Raw genomic sequence first — 18,001 nt, 5'->3', positions numbered from 1 at the left:
TGTCGGGCCATGCCATGCTATGCATTAGGAAAAAATAACTGAATAAAATAAACAAAAATCCTGGCTGTCTTGTAAGGGTAAACAACAATAAACAAGTCAAATATATACTATATTAGTGATAACCCCTAAGAAGAAAATAATCAAACAGAAAGGAAGTTAGAAAAAGTCAAAGAGAATTTTAGAAAGAATGACCAGAGAGAACCATAATGAGAAGTTAACATCTCAAGATGTGAAAAAGGGGTAAGCCAGCCATGGGAATATCAAATGGAAGAAAATTCTAAGGGCAAAGTTAAGAAAGCACAAAGGCTCTAAGGTGGAGGCACGCCTAGAAAGCAAGGAGGCCAAGCAAAGGGGAAAGAGTAGAAGATGAAGATAAGTGCATGGGTGGGGTAGGGAAGTCAGATCACGTGGGGTTCATGGGTCACTGTACACAATGTGGCTGTTAACTCTGTGAAAAGTGAAACCACTGAAGAGCAGAATGGAAGAGTGAAGGATATGAAATATTTCAACAGTATCACTCTGCTTGATACCCCAAGAAAAAGACTAAAGGGAAAGAACAGTAGAAGCAGGGAGACTGCCAGGAAACTACTGGAACAATCCAGGCAAGCGTTGATGGTGGCCTGGCAATGTGGTTCCAGTGGAGCGGGTAATAAGCAGTCAAACGCATATATGAAAGAGGATTTGCTGGAGCCTATGTGGGGATCAGGAAATGAGGGTCAAGGAAAAATAACCAGGTTTTGCTGGTTCAGTTGGAAAAATGAAGTCATCATTAATTGACATGGGCAATACTTAAGGAAATACAGATTTTGATGGAATATCCAGATCTCAATTTGGGCATTAAGTTTGAAGTCTTTACTAGGAAAGCAAGTACAAATGTCCAGCAGGCAGTTGGGTAATCAAGTCAGGAATTAAAAGAAAAGGTCTGGGCTGAAAATTTGGAGTCATCATTACATAGATAACATTTGGTTAAGACTGCCTAGCAAATGAAGATAGAGTCAAAAGGAGAAGACATCCAAGGACTGAACCCTATGGCATCAGCAACATGTAGAGATAGGAGAGATCAGAAAAACCAAATGAAGACTCAGTGCCTACTTGCAGCTCAGTGGTTAGGGTGCCGGCCACATACACGGAGGCCGGAGGATTCGAACCCAGGCCAGGCCTGCTAAATGACAACTGCAACAAAAAAATAGCCGGCATTGTGGTGGGTGCCTGTAGTCCCAGCTACTTGGGAGGCTGAGGCAAGAGAATCACTTAAGCCCAAGAGTTAGAGGTTGCTGTGAGCTGTGACTTCACAGTACTCTACCGAGGGTGATGTAGTAAAACTGTCTCAAAAAAACAAACAAAAAAAGTAACTGATGAAAACCAGGCAAGTAAGTTGTTCTAGAAGCCAAATGAAGAAAGTATTTCAAGGAGAAGAGTAATCAACAACCAATAATCAAAGACGGCGGATGAGAATCCCTAGATTTAGCAACAGTAAAGCTGAAAGCCTGATTGGCATGGGTTTAAGAGAGAAAGGGAGAAGAGAAATCTGTGACAGTCTGTACGCTTATTTTAAAAAAAAAAAAAGTGAGGGAAAGAAATGAGGCAGTGGAAAGGAAAAGAGGGACTGGACATTTTTTTAAAGATAAGAGAAATAATGTAGGGTGGTAAGAACGATCTAGAAGACAAGAAAAAATAATGATAGTGAAGAAAGGAGGAGAATTGCTAAAGAAATAAGGAGGTAGAAACTAGCATATAAGTGGATGGGTTGGTCTTAGCCAGGAGAATAGTGCGCTCATTCCTCCTAGAAGACAAAGGACAGCACGTGGGCACAGCTCCTACAGCTAGGTAGATGATGGGGAGTCTGCAAGTTCTCCTCTGATCGCTTTAATTAGCTCTGTGCACTAGGGAACAACGTGCTGTAAGTGCTAGAGGTTTGAGGAGGATAGAGAATATATCAATAGTCATCTAAGAGAACAGAAGAGTAAATGGACCAGGGAAATAGAAAATAATTACTGGGTAGCATTAAGGACTCGCTGAGTTAAGGGATCATGAATTTAAAGTAAGACCAATAAACATGGTTACATTCTCCTCTAGGTATGTTCAAATGTATGGGTACAGGCAAGGAGCTGAGTGTATACAAGGCTATGAATATCATGATTGGCCATGGGACTTACACTGGATAAGGAAAGCAACTCATCAGTAAGACTAAGTGATAGTGAAAAAAACTGAGAGTTCCAATAGGATGAAAGACTTTTTAGGATAACAGAAATAGTGATATGGAAAAAATAACAAGTGGTACACAGAGAAAGGAAACCGTGAAAGTGAGATTATGGGGGGATTTGCAATTCTGATAAACATAGGTCTAGAAATAGGTAGGTAGTGGGGTGAGGTAGAAGGTAGAATTTATTGGAGAGGAGTTTTAGATTTGAAGACACCAGATACTCGATGAATTATACAAGTGAACGATGAAGTCATTAAGAATTATAAAACAAGCAGTATTAGCGAGAATGTCACTGAACTAAGAATCAAAATCTATTAGGAGACAATTCTCCATGGATCTCATGCTTCTGATTATACTATGAGTCTGAGCAGAGGCAATGACTGTCTTTCCTGGACTACCTTTTTAGGCATGCCAGTATAACAAATAGCCCTGAAAAATACGGCCTTCCTTTAGACAGAGGTATCCAACCTTTCAACCTTTTTTTTTTTTCTGCCACACATTGGAAGAGTTGTCTTGGGCCGCACATTAAATACACAAACTACACAAACACTAATGAAAGCTGATTCACATACACACAAAAAGGTCTGTACATACTTTTTGTGATATCTGATACCACAGATAAGTAAAATAGTCCTCAAATAATCTGCATGTGGCCCATGAACTGCAGGTTGGACACCCTTGAAGAGCAAATAGTAGGTTTACTTATAACCTTGGAAGAAAGAGACAGTCTCTTCTTCCAAGGTAAGGGTGGACAGACTTAATATCTAGTATAGAAGATTCGGCTCAGTGCCCATAGCTTAGTGGTTATGGTGCCGGCCACATGCACCAAAGCTGGCGGGTTCAAATCTGCCCAGGGCCTGCTAAACCACAATGACAACTGCAACAAAAAAATAGCTGGGCATTGCGGCTGTTGCCTATAGTCCCAGATACATGGGCGGCTGAGGCAAGAGAATCGCTTAAGCCCAAGAGTTTGAGGTTGCTATGAGCTGTGATGCCATAGCACTCTATTGAGGGCAACATAGTGAGACTCTGTCTCAAAAAAAAAAAAAAAGAAAAGAAAAAAAGAAGATTCTAGTTCCCTAAGCTTGGGTTTCTTCATCCATAATTCAATTCACTGTCTGTAGAGGTATTACCTGGTCCTCGTCACATCACCCTTTGGGAACTAGAGAACGAGTGTAAGCAAATACTGTTACTCTGGCTAATATTTTTGCTTTAGCAATAAAGGTCTTTTGTCTCTGGCCCAGAAATCTCCTATCTTTATCCAGCACACATGAACTGAGGCAAGTTACCTTATTAGCTTGGAAGGTAGAGTCAATAAATTCTCCAACCCTTCATAGTTCTTGAAAATATACCCAGGGAGGCTCGGTGCCTGTAGCTCAAGCAGCTAAGGCGCCAGCCACATACACCAGAACTAGGGGGTTGGAATTCAGCCTGGGCCTGCCAAACAATGACAACTACAACCAAAAAATAGCCGGGCATTGTAGTGGGCGCCTGTTTTCCCAGCTACTTGGGAGGCTGAGGCAAGAGAATCCCTTAAGCCCAGGAGTTGGAGGTTGCTGTGAGCTGTGATGCCACGGCACTCTACCCTGGGTGACAACTTGAGGCTCTGTCTCAAAAAAAAAGTGAATGGGTAGGATCAGAGATGACAATAACTAGATGTGTAGGAAGTGTTATAGTTTGATAACTATATGAAAGATTTTGGAGGAGTTTTAGAAGACAGAATGGTCTGGAAAAAAAAAGCAAGGAAAAGCCAGCTCAATGATATGAAGAAGCAGGAGGGACAATGCCCACTACTGGAGTGGGTTACAGGTAGTACCATCAGGGATACAAAATTTAACTTAGAGCAAAAAAAGTGAAACGATATTAACAAAAAGGGTTGAAAATGAAAAGGAATTTGCTGGTGGCTGACCTTTAGTTCCAGGGACATTATGAAAGATATTTAGAAAATAGAGAGAGCTTGGGGCGGCGCCTGTGGCTCAGCGGGTGGGGCGCCGGCCCCATATGCCGAGGGTGGTGGGTTCAAGCCCAGCCCCGGCCAAACTGCAACAAAAAAATAGCCGGGCGTTGTGGCGGGCGCCTGTGGTCCCAGCTGCTCGGGAGGCTGAGGCAGGAGAATCGCCTAAGCCCAAGAGTTGGAGGTTGCTGTGAGCTGTGTGATGCCATGGAACTCTACTGAGGGCGATAAGGTGAGACTCTGTCTCTACAAAAAAAAAAAAAGAAAATAGGGAGAGCTGGGTTTTAGGGCTGGAGTTGTATACATGTAGTAAGACACTCACGAATCTTAGCTCCATCAACAGGAAAAAGGGCATAATATAATTAGTTTTATTCTTAAGTAGGTCAATGGACTTATTCCTATCTTCCTTGTTCCTCTTTTAGCCACCCAATATCTACTAGGAAACACTTTCTTACCAAACAAAGCATCATTTTAGAAAATTCACATGTAAGTTCTAAAAAATATAAACACCGTACTTTAAGATATTGTAAGAAGTGTTAACTTACTTGAATTAGATCTAAAATGCCAAGTTCACTTTCTGAAGAATCCACACAGAAGACAAAATATAACGTTGCATAATGCCTATAAATCAGTTTGTTGTCAGATCCTCCAATTAATCTAAATGACAAAACAAAACAATTGAAATGTTATGGTAAACAAAATGCAAAGCATTTTCATTAGCTCAAGCAAACTAACAATTTATTTAAAAAGCTTTTTATAAAAGAAAAGGTGTTACTTAATGGCATAGCATTCAAATGAACTGATTTCAGAGACTAAGTAAATTAAGATGATTGTTTTCCCCAGAAATGTTAAGTAAAAAGCATTGCTTAATATTAGTTTATTCACTCATTAAACTATATTCTGAGTAACTACTATGTGCCACACACTGACAGTAGGAAGATAAGTAAGAAAATTACCAGATAGTGGAAGGTGCTACATAGAAAATCAAAATATGATGATGCTATTTTGACGGGTTTACTATTTCAGACTGGATATTAAGAAAGAGAGCCATTTTTGGCTGAGATCTAGCCATGAAAAAATTAAAATACGAGCATTTCAGGCTAAAGTAACAACTAATAAAAAGGCCATTTCATCAAAACAACTACGCATGGTCAAGGAAGAAAAAGGCGGCAAGTGGACAAGAAAAGATTAGTAAATGATGTCAGAGAAGTAGGCAGAAGTTAAGTCATAGTGCATTTGTAAGTGCTTACTAGATTTAACTCCTTAGGTCACAGTAAGTTACACAGCTTAAGATTATCAACTAGGAAAAAAAAAGAATGACATTTCTTAAGTTTTGAACAGATTTACCATCAAGATCTCAAAAAATACATTGTTTTGAAATATAAATCCAAGAAAACTAAGCTAAATGATACTCATTTCTTCCATCAAATACTTTTATTTATATTGACTGGAATTTCAGCATTTTTAGAATAATAATTTAAGAATTCTGATAAATATCTTATATTTTTCAAAACATAGTTTACCTACCAATTTTGCCATGCATAATGTATTATACTTTTGCCCACATTTTTGAGGGGAAAACAGGGATGTGCATTTCATGGAGTATTAATTCCATATCTACATAAATGCTTTTAATTATTTTATTTAGGGGCCAGGCGCAGTGGCTTACACCTATAATCCCAGTACTTGGGAGGCTGAGGTGGATTGCCTGAGCTCACAGGTTCAAGACCAGCTTGAGCCAGAGTGAGACCTTGTCTCTAAAAATGGCCAGGCATTGTGGTGGGCACCTATAGTCCCAGCTACTTGAGAGGCTAAGGCAAGAGGATCACTTGAACCCAAGAGTTTGAGGTTGCTGTGAGCTATGATGCCACAGAGCTCTATGAAGGGCAACATCGTGAGACTCTGTCTCCAAAAAAAAAAAATTATTTTATTTATGCTTATGTATTGAATGTGTAACTCTATAGTGGCACTAAAATTTCCTAATAATATATCAAACAAGTACCCAAATATAAACAAATAATTTGAATTAAAAAATTAAAATGAAGGGTGGCGCCTCTGTGGCTCATTGAGTAGGGCACTGGCCCACCAAATACTGAGGGTGGTGGGTTCAAACCTGGCCCCGGCCAAACTGCAACAAAAAAATAGCCAGGCATCGTGGCCGGCACCTGTAGTCCCAGCTACTCGGGAGGCTGAGGCAAGAGAATCGCCTAAGCCCAGGAGCTGGAGGTTGCTGTGAGCTGAGACATCACAGCACTCTATCGAGGGCGACAGAGTGAGACTCTGTCTCTAAAAAAAAAAAAAAAAATTTAAATGAAAGACTTTTTTCCTGAAAGTTTGGGCCAGAAATGCAGGTACACATTATTCACATACATGGGAGTGTAGTTATGCATGACAAAATGCAGTATTTCATTGTAAAGTATACAATAATGAGTTCACCTTCTCAGGAGACTCCAAGCGCGAACATTATTTAAAATCAAGGCTAACTGTAACCAAATTCAAACCGAATCTACTTCTTACTCAATAAAAGTAACACTAAACTTACAAGTCTTATGGGAACAACTTATATAAGCATACACTACTTCCATGTTTTCTAATGGCAGAAGTAGAAATGATCTTTGAAAAGAATTAAAAATTCCTACTGTGTCAGAAACTTTTAAAAAAGAATTAATTTAAAAATATGTGCTTGCAATTGAACGATTCTGGGATTCTATTTATAGACTATGATTCCCACTGTTACCTAGAAGAGACAAGAAGAAAAGACACAGCAGGCTTTACTTCATCCTGAATCAGCAATTTGGTGATTGTCTTAAACTTTTCCTTCTTTGCTTAAAAGAAGACAACCAAACTTCTGAAAACTGTTTCAAAAAGGCCATTAATGTTATTTTTAAAAAGTAAAGATACTAATGTGAGAAGTATGTATTTTGCCTTTAAAAATATAATTTCATGTGGGCGGCGCCTGTGGCTCAAAGGAGTAGGGCGCCAGCCCCATATGCCGGAGGTGGCAGGTTCAAACTCAGCCCCAGCCAAAAACTGCAAAAAAAAAAAAAGAAAGAAATACATAATTTCATCCTCAAACTACAGTACAATACTGATATGAATTCTTGTATGGAATGAAAGGCACCAGTGGTCCCCAACCTTTTTTGGTACCAGGGACCAGTTTTATGGAAGGTAATTTTTCCACAACAGACAGCAAGTGGGGGAAATGGCAAATGGGTGGTCTTAGTGGGGTGGTGGGACAAGAAGTGAGCTCAGGTAATGATACCAGCGGGTAGCAGCTGTAAATATACATGAAGTTTTGCTGGCTCCCCCACCACTCACCTCCTGCTGTACAGCCCAGTTCCTAACAAGCCAACAAGACATGACTGGAACCTTTAGCACCAGGAACCAGTTTCATGGAAGATAATTTCTCCATGGGAGTGGGAAGAGGCAGGATGGGAGGCGGCAGTCAGGCTGTAATGCTGTGTAGCCCAATCCCTAGCAAATCATGGTCTGAGGCTCAGGGGATGGAGACCATAGCAACACACCACATAATATCACAGACATTTAGAAATCCTCTTAGTCCAAATATATCATTCTACAGAGGAGAAAACTGAGGTCTGAGAATGTACATGACTTCACTAAGGAAACCAGCTTGTGAGAGACAAAACCAGGACTAAACTAGATGTGTAGCCTCATCAAATACAACATTTGCTTTCTACTTTTTATAAGGTTAGAAAGGAACAATCACAATTTAACCCCTAATTTCCAGTCCAAGTATCCTACTTATGACTAGATCAATCAGATTCTTCACATGTACTACATGCAGTGTACTAAGCTACATAGTAAGTTTCAAAGGAGATAAGAAATTAAGGACCTGGGATGAGAGAAAGTGATAGTAATGGCAAAATTAAGCTAAATAAGTACAAAGAAAATTCAGAAACAGAAACAGGTACATTGTCTCTTTTATTAAATACGGAGCCCTAAGTAAATAGAAGAATTTACTAAGTGTGTACTGCACATTTAAGTGCAGCATGATATAAGAAATGCAAGTAAGCATGGTGTAAGAGAAAAAGTAACTTACAACCATGGTCCCTGTTATCCAAACTATTTCTCATACTAGGGATCATACACATTAAAATACAGAAAAGTCAGGCTTGGTGCCTGTAGGTCAAGCGGCTAAGGCGCCAGCCACATACACCAGATCTGGCGGGTTCAAATCCAGCCCAGGTCTGCCAAACAACACCACCACAACCAAAAAATAGCCAGCGTTATGGCAGGAGAATCGCTTAAGCCCAGGAGTTAGAGGTTGCTGTGAGCTGTGATGTCACAGCACTCTACCCAGGGTGACAGCCTGAGGCTCTTGTCTCAAAAAAAAAAAAAAAAACAGAAAAGTCTAGGTTTTTATGACTAATCTGTGATTACTGTAAGTCTCAGTTGAAGTCTCAGTTGAAGTTCACTTTTGCATACTCAATGAAGAAATAAGTATATTAATTATATAAAATGAGGAAGAAACATCTTTGAAAACATTTGAGAGCAAACTCTCTTAACAGAACCCATTAATTTAAAAGTATTTAATATAATATTTGGCAAGCTAATTATAAGTAATTTTTATTTATTCATTTTAAATATAGAAAAATTGATTGGATGAATTCTATCTCTATAAAAATGTATAGGATATATTTGAAAAACAGACTCCCATTTTGTCTGAGACGATATAAAAAATATAATTTAAATTTTTATAAACATTCACACAGCAAAATACTTTGTAGTCATTAAAAAGAATGAGGTTGCACTGGATATGTTTATAAACAAAGCTTTTCATGATATTAAATGAAAACTAGCAACATGCAAATAAGTATACATGGTATAATCGCATACGTAAAATTTTTTTAACATTTTACATTAACGTTAATCAATGCAAAATTAATTTTCTAGAAAGATACACAAGAAACTGGGAAGAAGGACTAAGGTTGGAAGATTTTTATTTTACATTTTATATTTTCCTGTGATGTTTTAATTTGTACCATATGAATATAATGCCTTTATGTAAAATGCCCTTACAAATTGCTTAAAAAAATTGCATATCTTCTACAAATTCTTTAAGTTAGATTTATAGGTAACATAAATGACAATTTACATAATCTAATTAATCAAAATTAGAAAGCTTTTGCCACAAACTGATACAATCGTATATATTTTAATAATATAGTCAAAACTTAGGAATGTCTATAAAATGCTTTACTTACAATCCTCCTTCTAGGAAATTACAAACATTTTCGTCTCTCTTAGATACCAAATGGAAAGTCTCCCTGATGATTTGCTGTTGTGTATCTTCACTCTGAGAAAGAATAATTCAAATGCATTAGGTAGGCTTAACAAATTTTTATTTTTAAAATTCTAAAAAAATAAAAGGTAGTAATATCTGTCTGGGAAATCCCTCTAGTAGAGGGGTCCTTGGAGAAATGACTTAAACCATACCTCCCTGAAGCAAAATCTAACATTTTTTGATGGAAGAAAAATCAAAACAATGCTTTATAGTTTACCACTACAATAGAAATAACATGTTTTTTAAGTGTCAAAAAACAAGAAAAAGTAGATGAATTACATACACCAAAAGAAGGTAAACTACATTAAAAGGAAACTAGATAGTCAAAGTCCATTGTTTTACAAATGAGTAAACTGAAACAGAGAGGTAAAGTTATAAATAATTAATACAGCTAATCTATATTTGAATAGACAAAAAAGAAATTTGGAGCTTCCAATTAAGTTTAACCTTTACTAAATGCAGATTAAGAGTCCATCCGTCTGTCTTACTTATCTTCATATAATTATGACCTAAAACCAAGAAATTACTCAATAAATACTTATTGAACTTAACTAAACAATTCATATCCCAGTAAAACAGTCAGCTTCCCTAACACTACAAAAGAAAACTGAGAAAAATACTGAACCAGAATTATTTCACAACAAAAGAAAAATGATGACCCATAAACAAATGAAAAGACACTAAACCTCAACAGGAATTAAGTGAAACATACATTAAATGAGATAGCTCCACATTTACTATATTAGCAAAAGTATAAAAATATGACAGTATCAAATATTGACAAGGATGTGCGGCCACAGAAACTCTTATCCCACCAGTGGGAAGGTAAACGGTACAACTGAGACAGAGCAAGGACCTCTCTTAAGGGTTTCACTTCCTTAACCCTCAGCACAGAAATAAAGGAAAAATCTTGAGTCTCTTCAAGGGAAATGTCAGATACTCAGCTAGCTTTGAGAAGTAAATGAGCAACCTGGAAAGAAGACAGTAGTCTCCCCAGCAAATCAGTGTCACGTGGCAAGTTTTGGTTTCCCTACAGAAACTAAACATGTATCTTAATACATGTCTTTGATTTGTATTTCAGAAAGCTGGACCCCCATGAAATGGAAAATGCTGAATGCTATCACAAAAACCTCAGATTAGGGGGAACTGAGGACTGAACTTGGACCACCTTTCTTTACTCTAATCTAAATTTCTTCCTGAAGGGCCTGACAAGTCACTCACAGGCCAAACCTTAACATTCTTTCTGATGATCTCAAGTTTTTAGACAAAGCCTTGTTTCCTTAACCAATCATAAATCAAAGAATCTCTGAATTCTATGACCTATAGCCTCCCCTTTATGATATCCTGCCTTATGGGGCCAAACCAATGTACAAACTCCATGTATTGTTTTACAATTTTGCCAGTAACTTCTGCTTCCCTGAAATGTGCCCCTGCCTTAAAAACCCTTACTTGTAAGCCATAGGGGAGTTTCAGGTCTTAAGCATTAGCTGCCTGTTCTCCTTGCTTGGTGGCATGCAAATCTCTCACTGCAAATCTTGGTGTCAGTGTTTGGCTTTGCTGTGATAGGTGAGCAGACCCAAGTTTGGGGAAAGAATAATCGTTAACAGATAGGGCTAAAACAATTAGATAACCACAAGTAAAAAAATGAAGTTGGATCTCTCCCTCACACCAAACATAAATATGAATCATAAGACCGGGCGCAGTGGCCCATGCCTGTAATCCTAGCACTCCGGAGGCCAAGTTGAGTGGATTGCCTGAGCTCACGAGTTTGAGACCAGCCTGAGCTACAGAGAGACACCGTCTCTAAAAATAACTGAGCGTTGTGGCGCCTATAGTCCTAGCTACTTGGGAGATTGAAGCAAAAGGATCGCTTGGGCCCAAGAGTTTGAGGTTGCTGTGAGCTAAAGACATCACCGCACTCTACTAAGGCTGACCAAGTGAGATTGTCTCAAAATGAATAAATAAATAAAATCATAAACCTACATGTAAAAAGTAAGGTTACTAAACTCCCGAAAGGAATTATAAGTGTAATTTTTTATGACCCTGGATCAAGCAAAGCTTTTTTAGATATAACACCAAAAGCACAAGCAATAAATAAATAAACTAGATGAAATAAAAAATCAAAACCACTGTATTGCAAATGGACAGCCCATGGAATAGGAAGACATATTTGCAAATCATCTATCTAACAAGAAACCCCATCCAGAATGTACAAAGAACTCTTAAAACTCAATAATAAAAAGACAAATAACCCAAGTTAACAATGGGTGAAGGACTTGAATAAATCTGTTTTAAAAAGTATGCAAATGGCCAATAATCACAGGAAAAACTGTTCAACATCATCTATCATTAGGAAAATACAAATCAAAATCACAATGAGATAACATTTGACATCCCCCTAGGATGGCTAAAATCAAAACAACAAACATTGCTTACTGGTGGGAATGTAAAATGGTACAGTCACTATGTACAGCAGTCTGGCAGTTCTTCAAACAATTATTGCCATTTGATCTAGCTATTCTATTCCTAATACTATACATAAGAGAAATGAGAACGTATGTCCACACAATAACTTGTACACAAATGTTCACACAGCATTATTCATAGTAGCCAAAAAGTGAAAAACACCCAAATGTCTATCAACTGATAAAGGAATAAACAAAATAATTTGTGGAATACTGGAATAGTGCTTACCCATAATAAATAATGCAGTACTGATATGTACTACAACATGGTTAAATCTTGAAAGCATTATGCCAAGTGAAAGAAGCCAATCACAAAACAACTAGGATATTTTTCTAAAAATCTAAAACTGCTAAAAAACAAAAGACTTTCATAATTTCCTTTATGCAGAATGTCTGCAATAAACAAATCTATAGAAACAGAAACTAAATTAGTGGTTGCCAGGGGCCAAGGAGGGTGGTCATTGGAGAGTAATAGTTAATGGATACTGGGTTTAATTTGGTTTGATGAAAATGTTCTAAACTTAGATTGTGGTGGTATGATTTTTTAAAACTACTGAAGTGGGATTGGCGCCTGAGGCACAGTGGTTACAGCGCCAGCCACATACACCAAAAGGGTGGCTGTTTTGAGCCCAGCCCAGGCCAGCTAAACAACAAGGACAACTGCAACAAAAAGAAAAATAGCCAGGCATTGCGGCGGGTGCCTGTAGTCCCATGTACTTGGGAGGCAGAGGTAAGAGAATTGCTCACGCCCAAGAGTTGGAAGTTGCTATGAGCTGTGACGCCACAGCACTCTATCAAAGGTAACACAATGAGTCTGTCTCAAAAAAAAAAAAAAAAAAAAAACACTGAACTGTACACATTAAATGGTGAAGCTTATAGTATGTAAATTATGTCTTAATTAAGTAGTTTTTTTTTTTTTTTTTTTTATTCAGGGTCTTACTCTGTTGCCCAGCCTGGAGGGCAGTAGCATCATCTGAGTTCACTACAAATTCAGACTCTTAGACTCAACATCCTCTTGCTTCAGCCTCACCAGTGGCTGGAATTACTGGTGTGCACCACCATGTCTGGCTAAATTATTATTTTTTGTAGAGCAGAGTCTCAATATGTTGCTCAGGCTGGTCTTGAACTCCTGGGCTCAAGCAATCCTCCCCTTGGTCCCCACAAAGTGTTGGGATTATAGGCATGAGACACCATGCCCAGCCAATAAAGATGTCTTTTAATAAGGTTAACTAATTCCTAAAATAAAAAAAGAAAAAGCTAGGGCAAGTTTTATAGCTATACTTTCTCCTAATAAGAGTCTCTTTATAGAACACATAATTTAAACATCGGAGCCTTTAAGAAGAAAAATACCAGACAATTCATTCTAAGGAAATACAAAGAGTGTTTCAGAACAAGCTCTGGACTATTCTATAGTCCACTGGCTATGTGCTCTTCCAAGAAGGGATAGGAAGTAGTAAGTGTGGTAATAATAGAAGTAACTTATTAATTTAGGTAACAATTACTGAGTCTTTATTATGTGTCAAATTTTACACATATTTTCTTATTTAATCTTCACCAAGAAAACCTTACACAAAATAAAAGCCCATAGTAGAAGACTGATTAAATTATGATATACTACACAATTACCTACTATGTATTAAAAAACTGATTTCTGGATATGACATCAAATGCACAGGCAACAAAAGAAAAAATGAGTATGTTAAACCTCATTAAAATTAAAAAAACATTGTGCATCACAGGGCCTATCAACAAAGTTGAAAAGGCAACTCATGGAATGGGAGAAAATATTTGCAAATTACATAACAAACACAAGATTAATATTCAGAATATATTTAAAAAACTCCTACAACTTACCAACAAAACCAACTGTATTAAAAAATGAGCAAAAGACTTGAAAAGACATTTTCCACGTATTATCAAAAATGGCCAATAAGCACAGAGAAAGACGCACTACATCACTAGTCATTAAAGAAATGCAAACCAAAATCACACTGAGATATCACTTTATACCATTAGAATGGATATTACCAAAAACCAGAAACTAACAATTGTTGACAAGGCTAGAGAAACTAGAACCCTTGTGCATTGCTAGAGGTAATGTAAAATAGTACAACTGCTATGAAAAAATGGCATGGCAGTTCTTCAAAAAAAAAAGTAAACAGTGAATTACCACATGATCTAGCAATTCTACTTGTGGGTATATACCCCAAAGTAAAAGCAGGAACTTGAACAGATACTTGTACATCTATGTTCATAGCAGCATTATTCACAAAAAGCCAAGCATCCACTGACAATGAATGAACAAAAAAAAAATGTGGCATTTACATATATACAATGGAACATTATTCAGCCTTAACAAGGAAGGAAATTTTGGCACATACTACAACACGGGTGAACCTTGAAAACATTATACTAAGTGAAATAAGCCCTTCACAAAAGGACAAATATTCCATGATTCCTCCTATAGTAGGTTCCTTGAGCAGTCAAATTCACAAAGACAGAAAGTGTAATGATGGTTGCCAATAAAGAAGAGGAGAAAGGACTTAGTATTTACATATACAGAGTTTCTGTTGGGGAAGATGAAAAGGTTCTGGATATAGATGATGGCAATAGTGGCACAAGAAAGTGATGAGACTTTTCAGCCCTCTGCTTCTCCTGGGAGGAGGCGCCAAGGTGATGCAGGCAGTGGCAGCCAACCCAGGATCCCAGGTGTGACTACGGGACCTCAGGAGGGTTGGGCCTTTCCCACTAGCGCATGGCCTCAGCCAGTAAGTTTCTGGTGACCCACAAAGAGACTCTCACAATGCCTGAGGTCCTCTGAGGTCCACAGATAAGGCATCCATGACTTACTCCTTTTGCAGTATCCTGTCTTTGTCACAGAAACCCAAGGGTAGTCACAGATTTGTGAGAAAATTGAAGAGTGTGGGTTACAACTAGTGCTCCCCTGCTGTGATGTGGCCCTAGTCTTGAAGCACAAAGATCAAAAGCTGATTTCACACATCTGATAGATAAACGAAGAATTCAGAACCTCATTATAAGCTCAAGACAAGCTGCAAAAAAGAGATGAAAAACTCAAAGATCTTTGAGCAGAATTAATGCTACCCTCAAACCCAGAAACACAGACCCACAGTTTGGTCATGAATTCCAGGACCTCCTTCACTACATCCAAAGACAAGTGGACAGCCATCCCCATCACCGTCTCTACCAGCACTACCTCTACCCAGAGTTTTCCCTTTACCTATATAAATAATAACCCACCTCCATCACTTTCATTGGGGAGATGACTTGCTATATAACTTAAGAAATGAAGCAGAAATAAATGCATATGCCTGAAAAATAAAATGATAGACTTAATGCCACAGAACTGTACACTTAAAAATAGTTAAAAAATCTCATGTTATATATTTTTTATTATGATAAGAAAATTTTATGACCCTTTTATATGGCACTACAATGTATTAATGACAGGAAATAGCAGGATACAAAGGTAGTTAGGATAAACTGGCACTCTTTCCCACTTAGCAAATAGGAATTGAAACAATTCAATGTGTCTGGAATATTGAAAAAGAGCCCTTTCCTCCTGGGTAACAAAGAAAAAAATGAATGACAGCAAGTGAGTCTTGTAACTACATCAGGCTGAGTCAGGAAAGATGTGAATGCTTCTCAGCACAATATAGGTGTGTCTAGCAGGCTTCACATAAATTCTATTCACATATAATTAAGAAAACGAGCTAAGAAAAGTAAATGCTTTTCTTCTTAAGTTGTGTTACTTACATGTGACTTAGGACCTGGAACCAGCTTGATCACAGGTCTCACAGACACAGAGACACACAAAATTGGAGCACTCTTTATTCTTATTTATTTATTTATTTATTTTTACGAGACAGTCTCACTCTGTCGCTCAGGCTACTGTGCAAAGACACTATCATAGCTCACTGCAGCACTGAACTCCTAAGCTCAAGCCATCCTTCTGCTTCAGCTTCCCAATGTGCTGGGACTATAGACACCACGCCTGGCACTCACTTCCACCTTCATTCATGCTAGCACCCCATCTCTCCCTAAGTCTAATGAAAACTGGGTGGAGAAGAAAGTAACTAGGCAGAAGATAGTATCACTGTCTCTTCATAAGAAGTTATTGTTCAATTGTGCAAAATACAAGCAGGAGTCAAAGAGAAGTATCTCTTTCTGTGAAGAGCATGTGGAGGACGATGTCATCAGAAGGAGCATGATGTTTCGCATATGCATGATCTGGCCCTATTCTCTTTAACCCCATCTCCTGCCACTCTTCCCTGTGATGATTCAGTTTGCCTTCTTGCTATTCCTGAATACATCAAGTTTGGTCCCATTTGAGAGGCTGTGAACCTCTTTCTGCTTGAAACATTTCCTCTGCTTTTCTCATAACTCTCCCTTACCCCATTCAGCTCTCCTCTCAAATGCCAGGTCCTCAAAGAGGCTTTCCCTGACGATCCTGTCTAATACAGCCTCTTCCCCATCGCTGTTTATCCCCTTACACTGTTTTGTTTTTCTTCAGAGATTAATCACAATCTTCTACAATTTGTTTATTGTCTATTTCCTATCACTAGAATGTAAATTCATAGGATAGGGGTGACATCTGTCTTCCTCATCACTATAACAAGGCCACATAAACAAAAAATAAATACTTGTTGAAAGAACACGGTCAGAGAAAAAGAGAAGCAGCAGAAAAGAGAGGCAAGTCAAGTAGGATCAGAAAGGCTACTCTCTTCTCAGAGACCTATGTTTAAAAAAAGTGCCTCCTCGGGCAGCACCTATGGCTCAACGGAGTAGGGCGCTGGCCCCATATGCTGGAGGTGGCAGGTTCAAACCCAGCCCTGGCCAAAAACTGCAAAAAAAAAAAAAAAGTGCCTCCTTGGTCCTGGAAAGGGGCCTATTTGTGCCTAGAGATGGGCCTGTGACGAGACTGATTTTCTGAGTTCACCCAGGCCTAGAAAATGGGAGGGATGGGGAGGTCCCTATCCAGCCCCCAACGAGCAAACCTGTATCAATATGACTTATGTTGTAAAAAGATCACTTTGTCTACTTTGATGTGGATCAGACTGCAGAGAGATCAGAGTGGGAGCAGAGAGACCATTAAAGAGACAATTACAGAGAGACTGCAAGACTGCTGTAGAAGAGGAAAAGGATTTTGATGGGACAGACCTGGATGGGCTCAGATCTGTTCTGCCTTCATGCCACTATCTAGAATTTAGTCAGGTGGCCATCCTATTTATATGAAAAGCTGAAGATATAGCATCTATCTAACTGCATACCTAAAAGGAGAAGAGAAAATACGTTTGGTAAATATTGAACCAGATTCTGCCAAGTCTAGCCTTCAAATCATCAAAATATCTCTTTCATTCTTCTTCCTACACATAAAACACAATTAACATCAAAACCAGGCTGTCACCCAGTCACCTCATCCAGCTCAAAGTCTATGTGGCAAGATGTACACCTGGCTGCGTTGTGTAAAAGTAAGAGACTAAGATATCAGCCCTTGTCCCCTTCCTTCAACAGTGGGTGGAACAGGTGTCATTTTTATACTTGAAATAAAAATGATCATTCCTCCCCCCAAAAACTAAAAGTGCCTCCTCCGTTTGGAGTTTTAAGAAGTGGCCTTTCTTCCTCTTCCACTGTAATACTCTTCGAAGAGTTGCGTGGTCCTTCAGTAAAGAAACTTGTTTATAGTTCAAAGGATGTCATAAGGGAAATCTAACAATGCAGAATGGGTGAGGAAAGAAAGTGAAATTTATTCTAACACTTAATGACAAGAATGAACTCTGAATTTCTAACAAAAATTAGCAGATTTCCGTTTGGAATCAGAAAACAGAAGGACCCTAATAGGTTAAACAGGAATGTTTAATTTTGTAGAAAAGAGAATCATATATAGAGAAAAAAAATATATATATATATGTATATGCAAATTGTTAGTGTGATACTGTTGTATATTATTTTTTTAATTTTTAATTTAATTTTTTTTTTTGGAGATAGAGTCTCACTATGTTGCCCTCAGTAGAGTGCCGTGGTGTCACAGTAACAGCAACCTCCAACTCTTGGAC

The 18,001-nt window shown here is 38.2% G+C and overlaps 1 protein-coding gene across 4 annotated transcripts in view; it reads right to left on the bottom strand.

Annotated features, from left to right (window-relative positions):
* AP3S1 (adaptor related protein complex 3 subunit sigma 1) overlaps positions 1-18,001 on the bottom strand; it is a 71,839-nt gene that overhangs the window by 47,328 nt on the left and 6,510 nt on the right. For all 4 annotated transcript variants that reach the window (XR_008375164.1, XM_053566117.1, XM_053566115.1 and 1 more), the window contains exons 2-3: positions 9,383-9,474; positions 4,703-4,814 (exon numbers count right to left, since the gene is read on the bottom strand). Coding sequence is in view for 3 of the 4 variants with exons in the window: in XM_053566117.1 (XP_053422092.1) it covers positions 4,703-4,814; positions 9,383-9,474 (204 nt within the window). In the remaining variant the exon portion in view is untranslated. The remainder of the gene's footprint in view (positions 1-4,702; positions 4,815-9,382; positions 9,475-18,001) is intronic.

This window comes from Nycticebus coucang, chromosome 17 (genome assembly GCF_027406575.1).
Source record: "Nycticebus coucang isolate mNycCou1 chromosome 17, mNycCou1.pri, whole genome shotgun sequence".
Classification (NCBI taxonomy): Eukaryota; Metazoa; Chordata; class Mammalia; order Primates; family Lorisidae; genus Nycticebus; species Nycticebus coucang.
The sequence above is the reverse complement of the archived record's forward strand: the minus strand, read 5'-3'. Positions and strand labels throughout refer to the sequence as shown.